The 23,448-nt window shown below is 36.3% G+C and overlaps 1 protein-coding gene and 1 long non-coding RNA gene across 2 annotated transcripts; one reads left to right on the top strand and one right to left on the bottom strand.

Moving 5' to 3' along the window:
• Positions 1 to 2,092: 2,092 nt before the first annotated feature.
• LOC136067342 (uncharacterized) lies at positions 2,093 to 4,873 on the bottom strand. The gene is made up of 2 exons (XR_010628823.1): positions 4,685 to 4,873; positions 2,093 to 3,651 (listed from the first exon to the last, which is right to left on the bottom strand). It is a non-coding gene; the product is annotated as an uncharacterized LOC136067342 (long non-coding RNA).
• A 6,228-nt stretch (positions 4,874 to 11,101) lies between these two features.
• Positions 11,102 to 12,725, top strand: LOC111986916 (aspartic proteinase CDR1). Its single transcript, XM_024018612.2, has one exon. The coding sequence runs from the start codon at positions 11,144 to 11,146 to the stop codon at positions 12,545 to 12,547; it is 1,404 nt and encodes a 467-aa protein (XP_023874380.2). The 5' UTR covers positions 11,102 to 11,143; the 3' UTR covers positions 12,548 to 12,725.
• The last annotated feature ends 10,723 nt before the right edge of the window (positions 12,726 to 23,448 follow it).

Genomic DNA, 23,448 nt, shown 5'->3' on the forward strand with positions numbered 1-23,448 from the left:
TAGAATGAGAAATGCCTAGAGAAGAAATTGGAAGTAAAGAAGAAAACCAGACATCAAAAGGAGTAGAAAAAGCAGGAATATTGGAAGAAGACTCAGCAGTAGAGATAGAAAAAGAAGGAAAAACAGATTCATCAAAAATACAATGGCAGGAAATATAAATTCTCCCAGTAAGAACATCTAAACAAATATAACCCTTGGACTGAGGAGGATATCCAAGAAATATGCATTGACTAGACTTAGGATCAAATCTATATATATATATATATATATAACCGAAGCCTTTGAAGCTCCCACAATTTTCCATGTCATCATTTTAATTTATAAAAAATTTTAATTTTTTAAACTGAATAGTGAGAGAGTCCTAACAGGAGTCTTTCTCTTTTGTTTCTTTAATCCTAAAGTTATATAAAAAAAATAAAAAAATAAAAAAATAAATCTGATTTAAAAATATAAAGTTTCATCCGACTGAAACTGTACGGCCGCAAAACCTAGCTACTCCTCTCACGCTTTTATACGCTTTTATTGAGAATTACAGTCGGAAACATAAAACCCAACTAAAACTTGGTACTCTCGCTTCTCTGTTTGCAATCTCTACTACTTTTTATTTTTATTTTTTATTTTTAACTTTTGCATTGCTACAAGTGTTGTAGAGGATCCTAAAGAAGTATACGTGAAGCCCTAGAAAGCCTTGACGTCTAATTATGTATTATGCAGTTATGATTACGATGCGATTCAAATCTTAGTGCTAAAGACCAGCAACAGAGCCTATTGATTGTCTGTGCATGGTTTGTATCAGTTTTATATAATTATTATTTGCAGTTGTGATATAGGAATTTGAGTTAGAGAACATGCAACCCTTTAATTTGAAGTTAGGAATTTGCTTTTGATAATCAAGTGTTCTATTCATAAATCACCAGTGAATTTCTAATAAATCTCTACAAATTCTGAAGCACAATTATTTCTTATGATAATCCCCCTTTGGTTCTTAATTTTTTTGGTATGTGGCTATAAATTTTCCACAAATTAAATTCATATACAAACTAAGGCACATTTATTTCTTATGATAATCCCCTTTTGGTTCTTAAAATTTTTGGTAGGTGGTTATATATCTTGACAAGTTCTAAAATTATCTTGAGCTTCTTTAGTTTATGAATCTTTGTTTTCATGGTTGATTGATTTTTTCCCCACCTTCACAGGAAGGATTTTGCCTTGAATGTTGTTGGTGTAATGCCAGATGAACTACTTTGAATTTCATCTTCAATAGGTATGATTTTATATTTTATAGTTACAATGGCGATAGACGTGGGATGAGTACCAATAGTAAAGATGAGATAACTATAGATTTATCTCAAGATAACAATTGAGTTAAAGCAAAATTTTACACAGAAGTTAAAAGTAGTAACTAATATGCAAAAAGAGAATGAAGATCAAAATTGACATGATATCTTTTTGGTAAATTACATATAGGATCTTAGTAATAACCAAATTCCACCTTGATAAGTTGTTTGGACATGAAATTTTTCTTTATATCATTTTGATGGTAATTTAATTCTCAAATAACATTTTGCAATGAATATTGTATATTTTATGTTTATTTTGATAAGTTATGATGTTTTTTTCATTTTAAATTTTATTTTAAGCAAAGTGAAATATATTCTGTGCATCGCACGGGTTAGCGACTAGTTAATCTAAAATTCAAAGTCGACGTTATTATTATGGGAAGTAGATAAATTTGGAATAAAATCCATCACCTCTATATTTGGAAAATTTCCAAGCTGTGTGGATTGTGGTAACGCTTCCATTGATTCCATGGAATTCGAATTTGAAATCTGTGGTTTGTCAATGCTTTGAACTCCGTCTGTGACAGGGTTTATAACGCCGTCGGTGGGATGTTGGAGTTCATTGGTTGTGTGTGTAGCCACTGGGGCTTTCTTCTTCTCCAACTGATATCCAAATCCATCCCCCAACCCTGAGAAAGTGGTGAATAGGGTCTTGCCTGGGTTGTAAGGCAGAGCTTATAGCCATGCTCTGTTGTCACGCCCCAACCCAAAAGGGTCCAAAGCATGAGAAACCAAGCCTTCGAGAGACTATATGGGAAATTTTATTTTATTTTATTTTTTCCATTTGATAAAGTAAATAAATATATTGATCTCTCCACAATACAAGTCAGAGCTCTATGACACATTTACAAGCAATACAAACTACAAATCATGTGTCTCCAAATGTACTTAACAATCCAACGCTCCAAATAAAATCAACACAAAATCATGACACTCTCTAAGGTACACAACCTTAACAAAATCTAGGCATACCATACTCAAGGCTAACAAACCTCAAGAACCCAATCTCCAGTAGCATTAGGTATGGCCTCGATAAATTTAGAAAGTCGAGTCACCAACCAATCATAGCGTAAATCTTTCAATTAGCATAATGCTCCAATCACCACCGATAAAACAAGCTCCATGCTCGAGGTATAGCAAATTTATCTAAAAAACTGTTGGAGAATGGGATGAACTAAAGCCTAGTAAGTAGCATAATTAATGAGGGTGGGGGAAATGCAAGTTTCATCTTCAATAATAATAATATGACAAGAATGATTTAATAATGAAACACAAAGTTTCTCAAAGTAAATACCTTGAAACTATATACTATAATTTGTGAGCACCAACACTATAATTCCCAAAGTCATAATATCTAACATAAGGTAAATTATCACAAATATACCACACTACCACTTAGATCGGTTAGGGGATCCACCCATTCACAACTGACATGATATTGTCCTCTTTGGTATGTAGACTCTTGGCCCCATGGACAGCAGCCTCACGCATACCCTCAAGGTTTTTCTCTCCCTCCAATGGGCAGCAAAGAGAGCGCGTCAAATAAGACCTCTCTTGCATGTGGTCTCTTGGTCCCATGGGCAGCAGCCTCACACACACATAATCAAGGAATCCTCTTCTCCCCATAGACGGCAGGGAAGAACGCGTCATTCAAAGTAAAGGGCACTAACCTAGACTTGATTCCGTTCTCACAAAGACTACGAAAACCAAATCGGGTGATCATCGGGAAATCACACATGGCATGGTGTTAAAACAACATAAACTCATATGTTACACTACTTTGAAACACATAGTTCATATCCAAGTAGTTTCAGAAAACCTTAAATAATCTAACTTCTACAAAGTTTGTAAAGTTTTCAACTTCATTCTTGTCAAGAGATTTTCTATCCATTTCCCAAATAATACAAGACAAGATAAGCATCTCTAAATTTTTCAATATACCATAAAATCAATGATTAAATAAAAGATGCTTATTTTTCCATATCAACAATTCATACATTTCCCCAAATGCAATACCAAATATGATGCATTTTCATATATAATCACACACAAACACACACACACACACACACACACACACACACACACATATATATATATATATATAAAGGTTATGACATAATAGTTTTTAGGAAACTATAGTTTCCATAGGTAATTTCCAAAAACGTGTCTAGCTCAAAAACAACATTTATGTTATTTTTCAAAATCCCATTAAAAGGAACTACTTACCTCAGTAGTCCATTCCAAATTTACCTCAACCGGACACCTCTTTCAACCAATTTACTAGTTCCATCACCATGTACTTTAGAACCTAGAAACACAAGTATCAATCCTATTAATTACAAGGCCTACAACAAAATTATGCTATCGAATTTGTCTCCATAAATCCAAGAATATTCGCTCAAAAATCAAACCTAAGGCCCTAAAACCGAGCTTGACCATACCAAGACAAGTATCCCTACCCAAATGGGAACCAAACAAGCATCCAAGAAACTCATGGTGTTGACACAACCAAAACATTTTAAATTCATTGCCGCAATAATGTGCATCATAAGATAATATAGCATACTCATGAATCTCTTTGGGTACTAAATAATATATATATATATATATATATATATATAAGCTAAAGATAAGATCAACCAAGGTTTGTGATTAATTCCACAACATCTCAACGTTTTAGTCCTGCTTTCAGATTTAGTACATAGCAGGGCAGCCATTTTGTAAAATTGTTTGGTCAATGAAACTTTATCCGATTAATTCAAAACTTTAAGGGAACATTCCCCTATATGTATAAAATGTACCACAGAAAATTCAGCCCAAAAAGATTTTTCTGTAATTTATTAAAAATCATGCATTGTGGCTGACTCAAATTTGTCGTGACAGCTTTAGAAAATTTCTATAGTTGTAAGACTAGCCCAAATTATTTGAGAATTCACTCACATTAAAACCACCAGATTTAAAGCATATTAAAAACAAGGAATCAAACCCAAAAGTATCATATAAGCAACTTATCAAACACTAGGTACGCAAAAAATAAAATAAAATAAAATAAAAGCACATGCTCACACTCCAATTTCAGAAATTCAAAGTTAACACTCTTACAAAAATCAACCTCAAACTCCCACAAAATCAACTCATACGATTTGCTCAAGAGACCCAAGTTTTTAACCATGAAGAAACTCCAAATGATCATCATTTGTAAAAGCCCTTAACCATTTAACAAATAAATCCACCAAATCAAAAACCCATGTACTCAATCACATGTATACCACTCACGTAGTTTAGATCAGAAAGAAATCTTAGAAAAACTTGAAAAGCTACCAAATAATTAAAAGTTTTACCTTTAAAGCTTTGAGAGAATGGAGCATATGGGATTTCTAATGGGGTTCTTCGGTGAAATTTGCCAAAAGTGGTGGTGGACGGCTGGTTTACTGGTGAGGGAGTGAAAGAAATAGAGGGAGCTGGAGTGTTTATGTGTGTGAGCTTCGGTGGTTGAGTGATATAGGAAAATAGAGAAATAGAAAGAAGGGGCATACATATGGTGATAAGAGAAAGGGGCTCTGTTGATGGGAGTATTGTGGACCACTTGTTTCAAAATATCTTAGGATCAAAATTACAACTTTACCCTTAAAGTTTCTCCATATTTAAATTGGCCCATTCCAAAAATAACTAAGTACTATCACATGCCCAAATATTCAAAACTCCTCCATAAAATAGTTAACCACACTGATTAAAAAAAAAAAAAATCCAATTTAGATATTATTCTCATTGGAAAAATTGCTTTAAAAAATATTTGGGGTGTTACATCTATTCCCTTGTTGTTCTATTGGGAGTGTTCCTTTATTGGACAGCCATACCTCACACTCTCTTTCATTATGGGAAACCCTTCCACACCAATAGCAAAAGTTTGGTAACTTCTTATATTTGAACGAGATCCAAATTTAAAAGTTGAGGTGTTAATAACCACTTTGTGACCTCTGAATAATGGTTTTGACACGTCCACTTCCACTCTATCTCGTAAGAAGTCTCCCCCTAGCATATCCTTCATATATTCCATTGGTGAAATACTCCCCAGATTTCTCCCAACTCAATTGCCATTTCAGTGTCTAACATGCTCACTGGTAAGCCATGTATCTGGACCCAGAATTTCATAGTCGTGAACCTCAAATTCTTCGCTTTGATAGAAGCATTGTATCGCTGGAAAATAATGACATGCTTATCAAAGGACCATGGTTCTGTAGCCAAAACACGCTCATCGTCAGTTTCTAGCTCGAAAACAAATAAGAGAATATGATCACCTGCTTCCCTGATCTTGAAATTGTTTCGAGATCTCCATGGAGGTTTAAAAGTTCTTCCAATAGCATCCACATTGAGCACCCTTCGTGTCATGAATTTAGCTGCTAGAACATACTCTTTTTTGTTCAGATTTTTTGATTTCTTAAGACTAACTTTCGCGCCCTCAATGTCTGTCGGAGAGAGTTTCCTCCAATCCCTCAGGATCTAGTCCATATTGACAGAAGAATATGGGAGATATGGTGTGAGAGGATAGGTAGGAAGAATAGCTAGTGTTTCCCCACCCTAAGAAAGATGACCAACAAGCCCTACTATTAACAATGTTAATAGAGGGAAAAAAATATCATTCCGAGGAAGATAAAGAAGTTCTACAAACAAGTTGAAGGCTTAATACAAAATTCTTTTTTCTTGAGATGCGAGGAGCCATTTCTCTAGGAGGAACGCATCAGGTATAGAAAACAAGCTAGTCAAGATCATCAGATTGTTGAAAATGACACTAAGAAAAGAAAAGAAAAAAAAAAAAAAAAAAAAAAAAAAAAAAAACCCTCTTCACCTTACTAGCATTAGCTACGTAGTAGTGAAAAGCCACTTCTCTTACAGAGCTCTTTCAACCTCAATCTTCCTAAAATTCCACTGTCCCAAATATGCATAAACACACTTTTAGAAACCAATCTCTGCACAAACTCATGTGAGTTTGATTATATACAGTCACTCAAGCAATTTATCAAACACATTGTGAGCAACTTTTTGAAACTTTAAAATTCTAGTAAAACAAATGTGCAAGTTAGAAACCCATTCACAAATAACATAAAATTACCTAATAAAAATCACAAACACAAACCAATCATCAATCGGCTAAAAAATCATAAATATATATGAAAGAAAAGACCTGACCACAAAATCAAACTTACACAGCATACACAATCACAAAGCCCTAGGACGATTAACCATAGTTCATCCATATATCACGAACTAATAGGATTGCAAGTGTTTAGAAAAAAATAAACAAGAAACACAAACCCATATATAGCTACAATCACCATTGAGATACAAATTTATGCAAGTTCACAATCTATACTCACTCAAGCACCCACTCACAAATAACATGTTATTACCCCCATAAAATTACAATTAATAAGAAATTACACAATAAAATCACAATTATAAGAACATAGTTATTTGATCCAACTCAAAAGAAACCCATGAAACAGAAAGAATAACAGAGTTTACCCCTGAGAGAGAAAGCTAGGCGTGAGAGAGAAGAGGATTGCAAGTGTTTAGAGAAAAATAAACAAGAAACACAAACCCATATATAGCTACAATCACCATTGAGATACAAATTTATGCAAGTTCACAATCTATACTCACTCAAGCACCCACTCACAAATAACATGTTATTACCCTCATAAAATCACAATTAATAAGAAATTACACAATAAAATCAGAATTATAAGAACATATTTATTTGATCCAACTCAAAAGAAACCCGTGAAACAGAAAGAATAACAGAGTTTACCTCTGAGAGAGAAAGTTAGGCGTGAGAGAGAAGAGTGAGAGACAATCCGAGAGTGAAGAAGTTGTGTGTCAGAGAGAAGGGCGATGAGCCAGCGTGAGAGTCTTCAGAGTTGAGAGAGATTTGAGAGAAATTTTTTAACGTTACAGAGGTATATAGTTTGTAATTTTGTTAATATAATAAAGGTAAATTAGGTAATTCATTTTGTCGAGAATTTCTATACTCTACTCTCCAAATGAGGGCTTAGAATACAAATACTTAAAATCCCTCCAAATCTCTTGCCCTCCTCCCTTAAAAAACATCTAAAAATAATAATTTAACCTACTCTCCCCCTCTTTACCCTACTCCCCCTCCATTGAAACAAAGGATTAATCTTTCTACTATCACATTTGGTTTTAAACCAAACAGAACACTCGATCAGATACCAAAAGAATAAATAAATAAAGTACTCACTGTTTTGAGACCATAATATCATAATATGCTTGATAGTAATGAGCTGTATTGTAAAATACTAGAAAATAAAAAAAACGATGACAGTTATAGCTGTTTACACAAATATGTAAACTTCAATAATTCTAATATTCTAGTTGTGGGAAACTCGAACTGTTCGTGCACACTACAACTTGAGAGGTAGAGAGATGCTTATGCAGTGGACATCTTTGATACTTTGCACACTAAAGTACCTGAAACTGTCACCTTGCCCTGCTCTGCATCTATGATTGGTTTAGAGTACCTAAAATGAGAGGAGTTGGCAAAATATTGTTTTTTTAAGCAAAGAAATTTCATAGAAAAGAAAAGCACAAATTTTGAGTATGTATTAATTAATCAGCATAATAAAAAGAGTTAAGTTAATGATGGACGAGCACCATCATAAAGATTTTCTTCACTTTCTGCTTACAGAGTTTGTGTAATTCATACTGAATGAGAAAAAGATAAAGGTGTAAATCATATTTATACCTAGTATCTTCAATCTTCACACATTCCTTTCTCTTTTTGCTTCTACTGCTTATATTTATTAGTCCTTTGTAGATCAATATTTAGAGTTTGAAGTCTTTTATTTACTTGTGTCAGAAGGGTGCTTTCTATCTGCTCCTAGTTAAATACTTAGTTTCTATATGTTTTCTATTTGTTTTGTCAAATGGTAGAAAGAGAACACAGGTCATAACTCTTGTAGAATCGAATTATTTGACATCACCCATGTGCAAGCTAATGGGCAAGCAGTAAATGAACCAACACAAGATGCATTGGTATAAAATCTTCTAATTATATTAATATAGCTAGTATATTTTTCTGTGGTTTTATTGCAAGTTATACAGTTACTTTTATTATTAGATGGCATTGGGGAATCTTACTAGTCAAGTGAATGAGTGGGGGGGGTGGGGGGGGTGTGGTTTGCAAATATTTTAAGACCAAGTGTCAGTGGAGGTGTTTGGACTTGAGTGCTATGGACGGGTTCGTGGCTATGTGGCTGGTGTCACTCCTACAAAGTTATGGGTTCCTCCTTATCTAGAATGCACGACCTTGAGAAGTGACTCCACGAATTTGAGCACAAACGTTTGGAGGCTGATGCAGAGTTGAAAGAAGAAGTAAAACACCTCAAGAGCATGCTGGAACAACAAGCTAGTCAAATGGCAGATCAAAGTAAACGTTTTGTGGAACAACAAGCTAGTCAAATGGCAGAACAAAGGACACATTTTGACAATATGATGATGCAAATGTTGAGTTATATCACCTCACAGTCAGCTCAATCTAGTAATGATCACTAAGGTATGAAGATCAACTCAAATAAATATAAAATTTGTGGAGTTATGCTACTATCTTAGACAATGGAAATATGTTTCTAGAATATTCTTTTGTGATATATTTTTTTGTTCCAGTTTCAGTTCTAGTGTTTTTTTCTTCATCTTCTTTCTTTTTTATCTTTTGTTATCTGATTGCTACTTTCCCTTTGCCTTTGGTTGTGTTTACTGCCTATATGATGAGAATCTGCCAAACTTAGTACAACTTGTATTTTCATTTTCTTTTTTGGATAAGTAATTGACAAACCCCGATCATTTATTCTGCAGAGAACTAGAGACTCATAACAGTTGTTTCCAAAATAATTTGTTGAGTGGTGATTGGTGAGTCTGTAACTGTCTGTTATAAAAGGATGTCATCGTGTAAGATATAACTTGTTCCAGCCCTCTTTAGTCCTTCCTCAGAAGAAATCCATAGTCATATAATGTTCATAATGAACACTGAAGTTCATTTTCTTTTTTCTTTCTTTATGCTTAACAATGTATTTTCTAATTGAAAGATATCCTTCATACTTGATTCCGTTTGGTATGACTCATTGTGTTTTGCTAATATCTATTTAACATTAACACTTCACATCGCTGTTACAGTAGTGTCAAACTGCTCTGATTTGTGAGTTATGGTGCTCTCTTTAGTGGAGTATTATCCTATTTCTGGTACTTCTGTATATCTTGTGCAGCTTTGTGGTTCATTGGTTGTACTTAAATGAAAGTAGTTTTTTGATTGGTAAGGTACTAGATTTACATGCATTCGTTAGTCTTAAACCAAGATCCCATCATTTTTTCTAATTATTTAAGATAAAGCTCATTAGTTATCTTATGATTAGCTGCAGTTTGGTTCTTGCTGGTTTATTCCTTTCACAAGAGCAACTAATAGTAAACAATGTATTCATGATGATGGTTTGAGTCTTGACATTATTACTAATATAGATGTTATTGAAATTTCCAACTTTTATACTCATGTTATGTTGATAAACTTAGAATATAGAATTGGATTTAAATTTGTGCAGAATTGCTTGGTTTGTAGGTGTTTCCCTCTTTAATGGCAGGTATTACCTTGAGACCTTAAGGCATGCAAGGCTGTGGACTTTTGATGTATGTGGTTGTAGTACATTGGACTTTTGATGTATTTCATTTTAGTACATTGAATGAGATTTGGACCTGGTTACATAACATTTGTGTTTTGGTATAATGATTTTGTAATATGTGGTTCTTGTGCATGATTTTGCTTTTTTTTTTTTAAAAAAAATTAAAAAATAAAAACTTATTTTGAGGGTGAGAAGACCATTAAATAACCTTATTTATCAAGGGTTGTACTTTTAAATCTTTTAATCCTTGTTATAATTTTTTTAAGGGCCGGCAATCCTCAATAAAAGATGGAGCACTTGTTTTGAGGGCCACTAATTTTGTTGAAATTTCATTTTTGACGGTGTAAGTTTCGAAACTTATCAAAGGTCAGTTAGACTCTTAAAATAATTTTTCTCGAGGTTGTTTTTATACCTTTTTCAAGGATTTTGACCCTTGAAAAGAAGCCAACTTTGTTGTAGTGGCATAAGGAGGAAAAAAAATAATGAATGAAAAGGTTATAGGCCAAATTTAGAAAGAATTTCATTAAAGATATGAAATGCAATATCAAAAGAACATATATAGAACAGGTGAATTCAAATCAACCCAAAAGATGATTCAAAGGAAAAACATACATTTTTCATCCCATCCAGCAATCATGGTTCCAAACACCTTGCTTGCTTAGTTCTCCCTATCAAACACGAAATAGTTCATTCAGTTTAGGCCAAGAATTGTCAAAAAATGGCCCAAATTGAATGATGTATTTGAATGGCCCAAATAGATATCTGAGATCATATCCATTTGCCTCCAGAAAAACAAGACCTAAGCCTCGTCCAAATTTTGTTTCTCTCAACATGTTATTCACGCGAACTTGTGTGTAGGGACAAGTCATCCATTATTCACGCGAACTGGGTCCAACCTGTTTCTGAAATCACCACAACCATATCCAAGCAAAAAACCTTTTATCAAAACCAGTGATTCAGTGGTCAAATATTCTTGACAAAAGAAGAAAGTGTACAAAAGCCATGTCGAGTCCTTTAATAATTTGATTCCAACTCCATAGATAGTGAAGCAATTATTGACGATGCACAAAAAAAGACTCTTTGTGAGAATCTAATAGAGGCCACAGGCTCACAATGCATACACATAATCTTGCAAATTTTCATCATCGCTTCTCCTACAATCAATCAATCATGGCATCTCATCATCACTCACTTCTTTCTTTCGCTGCATTGGCAACTACATTCTCCATTGTCTTGCTTTGTAGTTGCTCTCTCATTGAGGCTCTCAATGAAGGCTTTATCGTGGATCTCATCCATCGCGACTCCCCCAAGTCTCCCTTCTACAACCCTTCAGAAACTCATTCGCAGCGTGTAGCAAAGGCCTTGCGCCGTTCCATTAACCGTGTCAACAGTTTTAAGCCAACTTCTTCAGTCTATCCCAATTCACTCCAAACAGACATTTTCTCAGATATTGGCGGCGGCGAATACCTTATGAAGTACTTTGTTGGCACGCCACCAGTCCCAATACTAGGCGTTGCCGACACGGGTAGTGATTTGATTTGGTTACAATGCAAGCCTTGCACTGAGTGCTACAATCAAACAGCTCCATTTTTTGATCCTGAAAAGTCCACAACCTACAAAAGAATTTCCTGCACTTCCTCGCAATGTGAGTCTCTAGATTATATTGATACCTCATGCTCAAAAGATAGAAAAAGTTGCCAATATTCAGTGAATTATGGGGATAAATCATTCTCAAAGGGAGACCTTGCTGTTGACACTCTCACTCTGAATTCAACTTCAAGCCGCCCTGTGCCTCTCCTAAAAACTATCATAGGGTGTGGACTCAATAATAGTTTAACCTCTGGAGTCACAGGTTCCGGCATTGTTGGGCTTGGAGGCGGCTCGAAATCCCTTGTTTCCCAATTGCATTCTTCTATTGGTGGTAAGTTCTCCTACTGCTTGGTGCCATTTATTTATTCCGAAGACAATACCTCAAGCAAATTGAATTTCGGTAGTCATGCTGTGGTTTCGGGTTTTGGAACCGTGTCTACTCCCTTAGTACTCCACAAACGCCCACACACCTACTACTACCTAACACTCGAAGCAATGAGTGTTGGCAACAAAAGATTGGAGCTAAGTAGTTCTTCTGCCTCTGGAGGCTCAAAGGGCAATATTATCATTGATTCAGGTTCCACATTGACATATTTCCCAGCAGAGTTCTACTCCAAGTTCGAATCAGCAGTAGCAGAAGAAATTAATTTTAAGCGCATTGATGACCCAAGTCACCTTCTTAGTCTTTGCTACAATAGTTCAGATGATATAGATGTTCCAAATATCACAGCACATTTTAGCGGTGCAGATGTGAAGCTGAATCCAACCAACGCCTTCTGGCCAATAACTGATGAACTTGTGTGCTTAGCTTTCCAAGCTGGTCAACAATCCATCTTCGGTAGCGTAGCACAGTCCAATATGTTGGTAGGCTATGACCATGTGGAGAAAACTGTATCTTTCAAGCCAATGGATTGCACCAAGCTCTAAGCTGAAAATTAAAATGCATGCATGTATCTTTATATATTTATATCGTTATTTTAATTAGCATGCATTTCTTGGCTTCTGTTGGAGATCACGTTTGCCTATGTTTGGTTGGTATGAATGGGTTTGGTGAGGGATACATAAAGTGTAGTATACTCATTTTTTGAACTGAAACCGTAAGATGAAAACATGGTTTTAAAATAGAAATTATATTTTCAATTCATGATTTCAGTTCAAAAAATATGTGTAATAATGTGTGTAGTAGTTTTTATCCATACATAAATATGATAGCTTTTGTTCTAGGATAGGGATGGGTGCAACAAATTTATAATCCCTGCTGTGTTAACTTCTTTTTTTGGTTGAAGTTCTTTCAAGTGAGCTTAGTTAGAATTGCTTTAGTTAAGAGGGTTTAAAAAATCAAATTCAAATAATAAAGAAAGTACAAATCTTAAAAGAGAAAGTATGAGAAACATTCTTGAGACAAAATGGGCTTCTACTCTTTTCGGGCAAATTATATAGGGAAATGCCCCTCTTTTAAAACTTGACTTTTGATAAATTGAGTTAGGTCCTATAGTGGCATTTTTAAGGAACCTATAGTGACGTTTTAAGGACTTATAGTGACGTTTTTTAACTCGACTTTAATGAAATCGAGTTATAAGCAATGAAATCGACCTATAGTGTCGTTTTTTTACCTATAACTCGATTTCTTTGAAGTCGAGTTAAAAAACGTCATTATAGGTCTTTAAAACGTCATTATAGGCTCCTTAAAATGTCATTATAGAGCTTCAGAATTTTTTTTTTTCTAACTCGATTTATCAAAAATCGAGTTTTAAAAGAGAGGTATTTTCCTATTTAATTTGGGAAGGAAGACATTTCCCTATATAATTTGCCCGAAAAGGGCAGAAGCCCATTTTGTCCAACATTCTTGCATTAAACTTGTTCAATCAATACAATGGAACTTTTAAGTAGTTAAATTTCCACAAAAAAAAAAAAAAAAAAAATATTAGTAGTTAGGATTAGACAAGTTTGAACAATAAATATTTCCATTAAGAACATCAAGAAGTTTTAACTAGTTGAAGTATAAGACTCACCTTAAGTTTTCCATAATCCATACCTTGAGCCTACTCCTAATTTATAATCCTAAAATTGATGATGATGATGATGATGATGTAGAATATGTATGTTTTTCTTTTCCTTTTTTTTTTTTTTTTTTCCTTATAAGTTTTCCGAATCCCTTCCATATGCTTTTCCTATAATATTTTTATAGTTTTTTTTTTTCTCAAATACGTGAATTTTTAGTATTTTCAACCATTTAATTAAAATTATTTGCACCATTTTTTTAAGTACTCACAATTTTTTTTTTATTTATATTATATTTCCATTGATAACGCCAAATATCCCAACAATTGTGATATCATAAATGAAAATAAAGTTATATGTATATCAAGGAGGAAGTGTCATTGAATAATTTTATTATATTTTTAAAAAGAATTTAAAAAAGTTAATATATATATATATATATTTTAATTTCAAGTTTTATATGAAACAATTTTCTATTGAGTTTTATACAATCTATTCATTATGAAAAAATGATTTTTATATTAAATCACACCCCCCCCCCCTTCACACACGCACAAAGCAGCTCTGCGCCACCAAGCTACAATGTTTTTGCCTTATCTACACCATTATTAAAACACTTGTGTTAACGTGTATAATATTGTGGGCTTTAGGCCTAGTTAGATTACTTGTACTGCACACATGTCTCCTATATAAAGGCACTCATGTACATTCGTTGATTAAGAAATACAATATTATCGCATTTAGTATTTCTAACATGGTATTAGAGCCATTGCTCTGACATTTTCTTAGCAGTCTTGTCTTTATTGGTGTTACTCCATTCTCAACATCACTTCCGCCGTCATAGCAGTCGTCGTAGTCATTTGCCGTTGAACCTCTAATGTCTTCCAGCCGTTGTCTTTGGGTTTAGGATTTGCAGCCGCTGCCGTTGAGGAGTCCCACACCGTACAGACCACTGCATGAGACGTCACCATCATGAATATTTCTCTGATCACATTTTTGTAGGCATCACTAAGATCGTCTTGCTTCGATCTACACTTTGGTGGAAGCCTCGCAACCATCAAAGCCCACACACGCCGCCTAAAGGTTCTGCTTCATTGCCCATGCGGCCCACACGCCGTCTTAAGCTCTAGGCTGACGTCACCTGTGACGTCATCAGTGCCACGTCAGCCCTAGCTTGTGTCAGATCTATGTCATTTGTTGACGTCAACGCCACATCATCTTGCTAACGTCATCTCCGCTGACCGTTGACCGCGTATCTTCCAATCAACATCCTGGCTCCGTCCCTAGGTCCAATCCTATAAAAAATTCATTATAGGAAAAACAGTTACAAATAGTCTATTCACAAAACTTTTGCACATCTAAACTCTCTATTATGGCCTCTGCAATGGTCATGTTTGCCTCCCAACCACAGTAGAATCTTTGAAATCTTCCTAACAGAATCTCCTCGACAAAGAAAGCTTGTCTAAATGAACTAGAACCTTTAGCACTCCTAGGATCTTCTTGAAGATTTTCTGTAATGAACTTGTTGGAAAAGATCAATGCGGTTTCAAAATAACCTTGCAATCACTCTTCTTTAGGACCACAAGATGTGGGTAGTATCCCAAATATTTCTGTTTAGCACGTGGAAGAAAGGGGCACAGATTTTCTGTTTATTACTGGGAGACAACAACCTTTGTATTATCCTCTCGTTGAAAATTCATACACTGGGTGACCTATATAGGGAGGTTAAAAGGTCAACTTGAATTGAAAGGATCAAGTGTGGATTTCTTTCTTGAGTGAGTTAATTAGGATGACTTTTTAGTTTTTATGCGTGTTTGAGCTGAGGTTGATAAGAATTGAAGATAGGGTTTCAGGTATGTGTGGGATTGATAATTGTGAAGAAGTTTATGCGTGCAGAATGAATGGGTATTAAGAGAGCTGATTAGGGACTGCTTTGAGGGAGTCAAACCTCCAAGAAAAGAGAGAGAACCCAAACTGAGAGAGAAACACTAAGAGAGAAGCACAAAATTAGCCCTTAGAGTATATGTATGTGAAGTTTCCTCTTAGAGACTTGAAACCAAATCTTTGCCCCCTTACTTCACAAGAACTTTTTACTTGTAAAGTGATCATCACGCTAAGAATGTGCAGTTGTACTAACATGTCCTAAATGAGGCTCCCAATTGATCTTAACAATCCTAAATGTGTTAATTATTTCATGCATGTGCTAGAATTAACCAACTCTAACTAACCATGACAATTGAACATGATGTCGCGGAAGCCTGAAAAAAAAAGCACACACGATGCTCTCTTGATAGAACAAAAACTAAATTGTTAGTTTCTGGTAGTAAACCTCAAATCCACGAGGGATTTCCCTGAATTCACAATGAGATAAAACTAGAATCCACCAGAAGAAAATTTGACAAAACGTCTGTGTTTATTAATAATAGTCTAATTTGCCTTTTGACTGCTATAAAACATATAAATACTGAAATAAATGTCTAAAAACCCTATTCACACTAATTATGTGATTAGGTGACAAAATACTGAAATTTACCAAAAATGGCAAAATTGTGTGAAATGTAGAATCATAAACTACTGACCTTAAGGGTCGATCCCAAAACAGACGGGACCTTATTCTGACTTTTAAACTAAAAATTATTAAGGAAAAATAAATATTACTATAAATAGCAAAACACTGTTATCGGGGCCTTAATGAAGGAATTCGCCTAAATTTTGGCAACGTTTATGGCATAAGTCTGGATCAAAACACCGTTTCCCTTTAACTTTCCAAATTTCATGCAATTCTGACACTGTTACCCTTATGGCCCCCTACTAGCACCCCCTTTGATTTTGCGTTGTGACTTCCTGCGCCCCTGTTGCTCCAGGAAGGCATGTGCTGTCTATTTTACATCAGTCCCCCCTACTTGAAAAGAACTCGACCCCGAGTTCCCACTATCTGGTTCATCAGGAGGATGATAATCATACAAGTCAACAACATTGAAGGTAGAAGAAATGCTCATGTCTAGAGGAAGAGCAACCACATAAGCATTGTTGTTGATCTTCTTAGTAATCTGAAATGACCTATACTTTTTGTCATTCAATTTGTTGTAGGTACCAACAGGAAATCTCTCCTTTCTAAGATAGACCAACACTAAATCCCTAACATTGAAGATCTTCTCACGCCTCTTCTTATTAGTAGCTTCTTTGTACTTGGCTTTGTAGTTTCAAGTTTCTGCCTCACCTCCTTTTGCATGGCTTGAATACGGTCAGCCATATTCTCTGCTGCTTGACTTACTTCTTGAAGCTTAAGTAAAGGTACCAAGTCCAAAGCATGTTTTGGGGCACGCAGTAGATGATGGCAAATGGAGACTTACCAATACTTCTACTGACTAAGCTATTGTACGCAAACTCTGCTTGGGACAATGCAAGATCCCACTGCTTGGGCTTCTCACTTGAGATACACCAGGGGGGGGGGGGGGGGGGGGGGGGGAGCATTAGAAAAATTAAAATCCACTAATATCAACTTTTTGAAATGTCGTTAGAGAATTTTTCGAAAGTTGGATATCAAACATTTTCTGAAATATGGAATATTGACAAATTTTGGAATTCAGATATTGAACACAATTAAATTTTTAACTACATAATTAATTATTTGTGTGACATTATGCAATTATTTATTAACTATGAAATAGATTTATTTGTTCTTATTATGCAATAATTTGCATTACACTTTTATTTCATTGTGTAATTTTTTTTTTTTTTTTAGAAACAATTTCATTATCTAATTAAATATTTAGCTAAACTAAAAGATGAAACTCACCCACGCTCTAACTTAATTTCTTCAGATGAAATAAGAATACAATGGCATGTAAAAGAGAGTAAGAGAATGATCCCAATGCATGTGTGGCTAATAATTGTCCACGCTGCAAGCTACAGTACCGCCAAGATTACAAAACATAAACAAAGACATCTGGTGCTATTCTTTATGGGCTACTGCTTCCTTATAAGAAGGAAAGCAAGCAAAACTATACAGGAAGAAAATGGTAAAGAATAAATTGTTGGATGTTATAAATTCTTATATTCCCTAATGTCTTCAATTTGGCTTATTATGTGTACATGAAAATCTAGTTGACAGGCCCACAATGGCTTCAATAGTCCTCTTGCTAAACAGTTACTTTATTACTCTGCCATCACCTCAAAATCCAGCATATTTTCGAATAGAGCAAAACATGCCATTGGTGGAATTGAAGTTAGATAAATCTAAAAGCAAATCGATCCCATCGTCTGTCAATGAGGCATCCATTACTGAAGTATAACCTTGATAAAGGGCTTCACTAGAATTAGTATTTGTTCATCAGTCATGGAAACTTGAACGATGAGTTACATAAGAACATTGTTTATGTTAACGTGTATAATATAGTGGGCTTTAGGCCTAATTAGGTTACTTGTATAGCACACATCTTGTATTACACTCTGACTTGTACTGCACACATATGCCTCCTATATAAAGGCTTCCATGTATATTCTTTGATCAAGAAATACAATACTATTGCATTCAGTATTTCTAACATGGTATCAGAGCTACTGCTCTGACATTTCTCTTAGCAGTCTTGTCTCTCTTGGTGTTACTCCAACCTTATCGCTTCTGTCGTCACAACAGCCGCTGTAGCCACTCACCGTTGAATCTCCGACGTCTCTTAGCTGCTGTCCTTGGGTTCCGGGCTTGCAGCAGCCATTGTTGAGGAGTCTTGCACCACACAGACCACTGCACTCACCGTCTCTACCGTGCATCTTGCTCCGATAAATTTTCTGCACGTACCACAGTGATCGTCTCGCCTCGATCTACTCAATTGTGGAAGTCTCACAATCATCGGAGCCCACACCCGCCACCCTAAGAAGCTGCGCCTCAGTCACGCGCCTCCCTCAGTTCCTGCTGATGTCATCAGTGACGTCATACTGCCATGTCACCTAAGGCTGACGTCATCATCCATTCCTCTGCTGACGTCACCCAGCACGCTAGCTAACGTCATCGTTGACCGACTGTTTACCATCGTTGACTTTGATCGTTGACCAGCGTTGACTTTGACCGTTAACTTTTCTGCAGGGTTGACTTTTGCAGTCCAGGTTCTCCTTACCCAGTTTTTCACGTAGATTTCATTTTTGTAGTCTGTTTTTGCATATTATGTATCTAAATGGATAAAAAAGATATTTTTCTTCCTCGCCCCATCAATATTATATTAGAGGGGAATAAGAATTACTTATCTTGGTCTCAAGTTATGTGCAGTTTTCTAAAGGGTCGCATGCTCTAACATTATTGTACTAGTGCAATCACTATTCCTATCAAGGGGGCAAGTGAAGAAGATGCTGCCTTCCTCAATTGCATGATTGAAAGGGATAGTCACAACCACATGATCCTCACATGGATTAGGAGCACTTCCATTCCCTTCATCTCCAATCTGTTGGGCAGCTTTGATGATGCAAAATCAGCATGGGATATGTTGGCCAAAAGGTCCTCCACTACTCACGGATCCATGAAATATCAGTTAGTGGTTAAATTGCATCAACTTCGACAAGAACCAGGGTAATCCATCAATGACTACTATGATCAGCTTCGCTTCATTTGGGACCAAATTGACCTTTCTGATCCAACTTGGGCATGTTCAAAGGATGCTCAGCAATATGCTACAGTTAGAGATGAACTTCGTCTCTATGAATTCCTGATGTCACTTCACAAGGACTTGGAGCCCATCCGAGGTCAGCTTCTTAATCGCAATCCTCTTCCCTCTTTTGATATTGCTGTAAACGAGTTGGTTAGAAAAGAAGCTTGTCTTACAACCCTTCAAGTGCAGAATAAGCTTAATGTTTTGGCTATTACTCCTTCTACTCCTCCCATAGAGCAACTTCAGCAATTAGGTGATTCCTTTGGCTCTAGCAATCGTCGTAAGCAAACCAACAAAAGTTCTGCAACTATTGCAAGCGTCTTGGCCACACCATTGAGACTTGTTACCATCGCAACAAATCTACTGCTATTGTTGCTAATACTGAGCCTACTCCGCTGATGCCTTCCATTTTAGCTGAGTCTTAGTCTTCTGGATCCATTATCAACCTCTCCCCCATTGAACTACAGGATATCATAGCTCAAGCTGTTTGTATGGCTGGTAATGCATCTCTTTCCAATGCTCTCTCAGTTCTACCTAGTAAGTCTCAAACTTGGCTTTTTGATTCTGCCTGTTGCAATCACATGACACCTCACTCGTCTTTATTCTCCAAACTTGACCCTGCACCACATCCTCTTAATATTCATATAGTTGATGGTTCCACCATGCATGGGAATAGTCTAGGTTTTGTTTCAACCTCTAGCCTCTCTGTTCCTAGAGTCTTCCATGTACCTGACCTATCCTATAATTTGTGCTCTGTGGGACAATTAACTGAACTAGGATATTGCCTTATGTTTTACTATTCTGGGTGTATTATGCAGGATCCAAGAACGGGGCAATAGCTTGGGATCGGTCCTAGAGTTGGGCGTATGTTTCTCGTGGACAATCTTCATCTTCCACCTGTTGCTCCTGTTTTTGTTGCTGCTACTGTTGCTGTAGTTTCTTTCTTACCTTCTCTCGCACTCTGGCATTCCCGTCTTGGTCATGCACCATCTTCTCGAGTACAACAGTTAGCTTCTAAAGGTCTGTTGGGTTCTGTGTTCAAAGACAATTTTGATTATACTTCATGCTAGTTAGGAAAACAACCAGTTTTGCCTTTCAATAATAGTGATTCTATTTCTAATAATATTTTTGAGTTAATTCATTCTGATGTTTGGGGACCTTCTCCTGTTGCTAGTATTGGTGGATCTCAATATTTTGTTGTTTTTATTGATGATTATTCTCGTTATAGTTGGATATTTCCTATGAAATCTAGTTCTGAAATCTTACCAATATACAGTAACTTTGCAAAAATGGTTGAAACACAATTCTCCAAACGAATCAAAACTTTTCGATCTGATAAAGCTCTTGAATATACTCAATATGCTTTTTCAGCTCTGTTACATTCCTATGGCACTGTACATCATCTAACTTGTCCAGGTACCTCTCAGTAAAATGGTCGAGCCGAAAGAAAAATTCGTCATATTCTTGACACTGTTCGTGCTCTTCTTCTTTCTGCCAAAGTTCCTGCCCCATTTTGGGGTGAAGCCGCTCTTCAAGCTATTCATGCTATTAATCGTATTCCAAGCGCTGTCATCCATAATCAGACTCCGTATGAGCGCCTTTTTAGGTCACCCCCTGACTATCATTACCTTCGCTCCTTTGGATCTGCTTGTTTCATTTTTCTTCAGCCTCATGAGCACAACAAACTTGAGCCTCGATCTAGACTTTGTTATTTCCTTGGTTATGGTGAAACTCAAAAGGGGTATCGGTGTTATGATCCTGTCTCTCATCATCTTCGTGTTTCCTGTAATGTTGTCTTTTGGGAACATCGCTTGTTTGTTGAACTCTCTCACTTTCGTTCTTCCCTGACTACCTCATCTGTTTTAGAAATCTTTCCAGATGAGTCTCATGTTCCTTCTACAAATACTCTTGATCATTCTTTGGACTTCTCTATCCATCCTCCAAATATTTTTTATGCTTTTCCTAGACAGGTCGAAGATGAACAGGTTGATGACGAGCTACCCCACCTTGAGCCTGGGTCCCCTGCTCTTGCTCCACCTGAAGATCCTCCACAAGACATTCCACCTCTCCACTCAACTCAGGTAAGATCCATTCCTGCACATTTACTTGACTATAACTATTACACTGCCCTTGCTACACTCCACGAGCCTCAAACCTATCGTGAGGCCTCCACTAACCCTTTATGGCAGATTGCAATGAAAGAGGAACTTGATGCACTAACCAAAAACCATACTTGGGATCTGGCTACTCTCCCTCCTAGACAGTTTGTGGTTGGTTGTAAGTGGATCTATAAGATCAAGACTCGCTCTAATAGGTCCATTGAGTGCTACAAGGCTCATCTTGTTGGAAAAGGTTTTACACAAGAGTATGGATTGATTATGAAGAGACCTTTGCTCCAGTTGCTTGTATCTCATCTATTCGTGTCCTCTTAGCTGTTACCCCTGCTAGTAAATGGGACTTTTTTCAAATGGATGTTAGTGAAGAAGTCTATATGCAACCTCCTCCTTAATGGGGATCTGAGTGAAGAAGTCTATATGCAACCTCCTCCTGGTCTTCTTGTTGAATCAAACAAAGTTTGTCGCCTTCGACGTGTACTTTATGGCCTTAAACAAGCTCTACGAGCTTGGTTTGCCAAGTTCAGCTCCACCATCTTTCGCTTGGGTTACACTGCTAGTCCTTATGATTCTGCCTTATTTCTTCGTCGTAATGATAAAGGCACCATTTTGCTTCTCCTATATGTGGATGATATGATCATAACTGGTGATAACCTCAGTGGCATTCAAGAACTCAAGGATTTTCTCTGTCAACAGTTTGAGATGAAGAACTTGGACATCTCAGCTATTTCTTGGGTCTTGAAATCACTCGTTTTGTAGATGGTCTTTATATTACTCAAGCCAAGTATGCTTTTAACCTCTTATCTCGAGCTGGACTCACTGACAGCAAAACTATTGACACTCCAGTTGAACTTAATGCGCATCTGACACCCTCGGGAAGGGAAACCATTGTCTAACCCCTCTCTTTATAGACGATTAGTTGGTAGCCTAGTTTATCTCACAGTTACTCACCCAGACATTTCCTATGCTATTCATCAGGTGAGCCAATATCTGTCTGCTCCACGATCGACTCACTATGCTACCGTTCTGTGCATTCTTCGATACTTGAAAGGCACTCTCTTCCTTGGCCTTTTCCACTCAGCTCAATCTCCTCTTGTACTCCGTGCATTCTCTGATGTTGATTAGGCAGGAGATCCTACTGATCGCAGGTCCACTACGAGTTATTGCTTTCTTCTTGGTTCTTCTTTGATTTCTTGGCGCAGTAAGAAACAAACTTTTGTGGTCCGCTCCAGTACTGAAGCAGAATATCGTGCCTTTGCTGATACCACATCTGAGCTCCTTTGGATACAATGGTTTCTTAAGGATTTAGGTGTGTCTACATCCTCTGCTACTCCTCTTTATTTTGACAACCAAAGTGTCATTCATATTGCTCACAATGATGTATTCCATGAACGGACTAAACACATCGAGATTGATTGTCATTTTATCCATTATCATCTTGTTCATGGTGCTCTCAAGCTCTTTTCAATCTCCTCCAAAGATTAACTTGCTGATATCTTTACCAAGTCACATCTTAAGGGACGCTTTCATGATTTGGTTGACAACCTCAAGCTGGTCTCACATCCACCTTGAGTTTGATGGGGGCTGTTAACATGTATAATATGGTGGGCTTTAGGCCCAATTAGGTTACTTGTATAGCTCACATCTTGTACTACACTCTGACTTGTACTGCACACATATGCCTCATATATAAAGGCATCCACGTATATTCTTTAATCAAGAAATACAATACTATTACATTTAGTATTTCTAACAGTTTAAAGCTCTGAGACTTCACGATGATGCAAGGAGAATTGGAATCATCTAATATTTTTTTTCTTAATATAATTATTTTAATTTTTAATTTGATTTTAATGTTGAGAGTTTCAAGGGATTTGATTAGATATTCTCCATATTAGTATAATCCCTAAATGTCTAAAATATATTTAATTGGTACTCATGTAATGGTGAAATTAGATGATTTTGAATTGAGAATATGTCTCCTATTTTGCTGAGAGTGCCATGGCCGCTTCAACCTTGCTATCCATTCCAAATCTTAAACCTCAATTGTGCCATGATTGGTTTGGGCATTTTT

This window comes from Quercus suber, unplaced genomic scaffold (assembly GCF_002906115.3).
Source record: "Quercus suber isolate HL8 unplaced genomic scaffold, Cork oak 2.0 scaffold_68, whole genome shotgun sequence".
Classification (NCBI taxonomy): Eukaryota; Viridiplantae; Streptophyta; class Magnoliopsida; order Fagales; family Fagaceae; genus Quercus; species Quercus suber.

What these genes read in the sequence shown, in the direction of transcription:
- LOC111986916 (XM_024018612.2), top strand. Translation starts at nt 11,144, where the DNA reads ATGCATACACATAATCTTGCAAATTTTCATCATCGCTTCTCCTACAAT.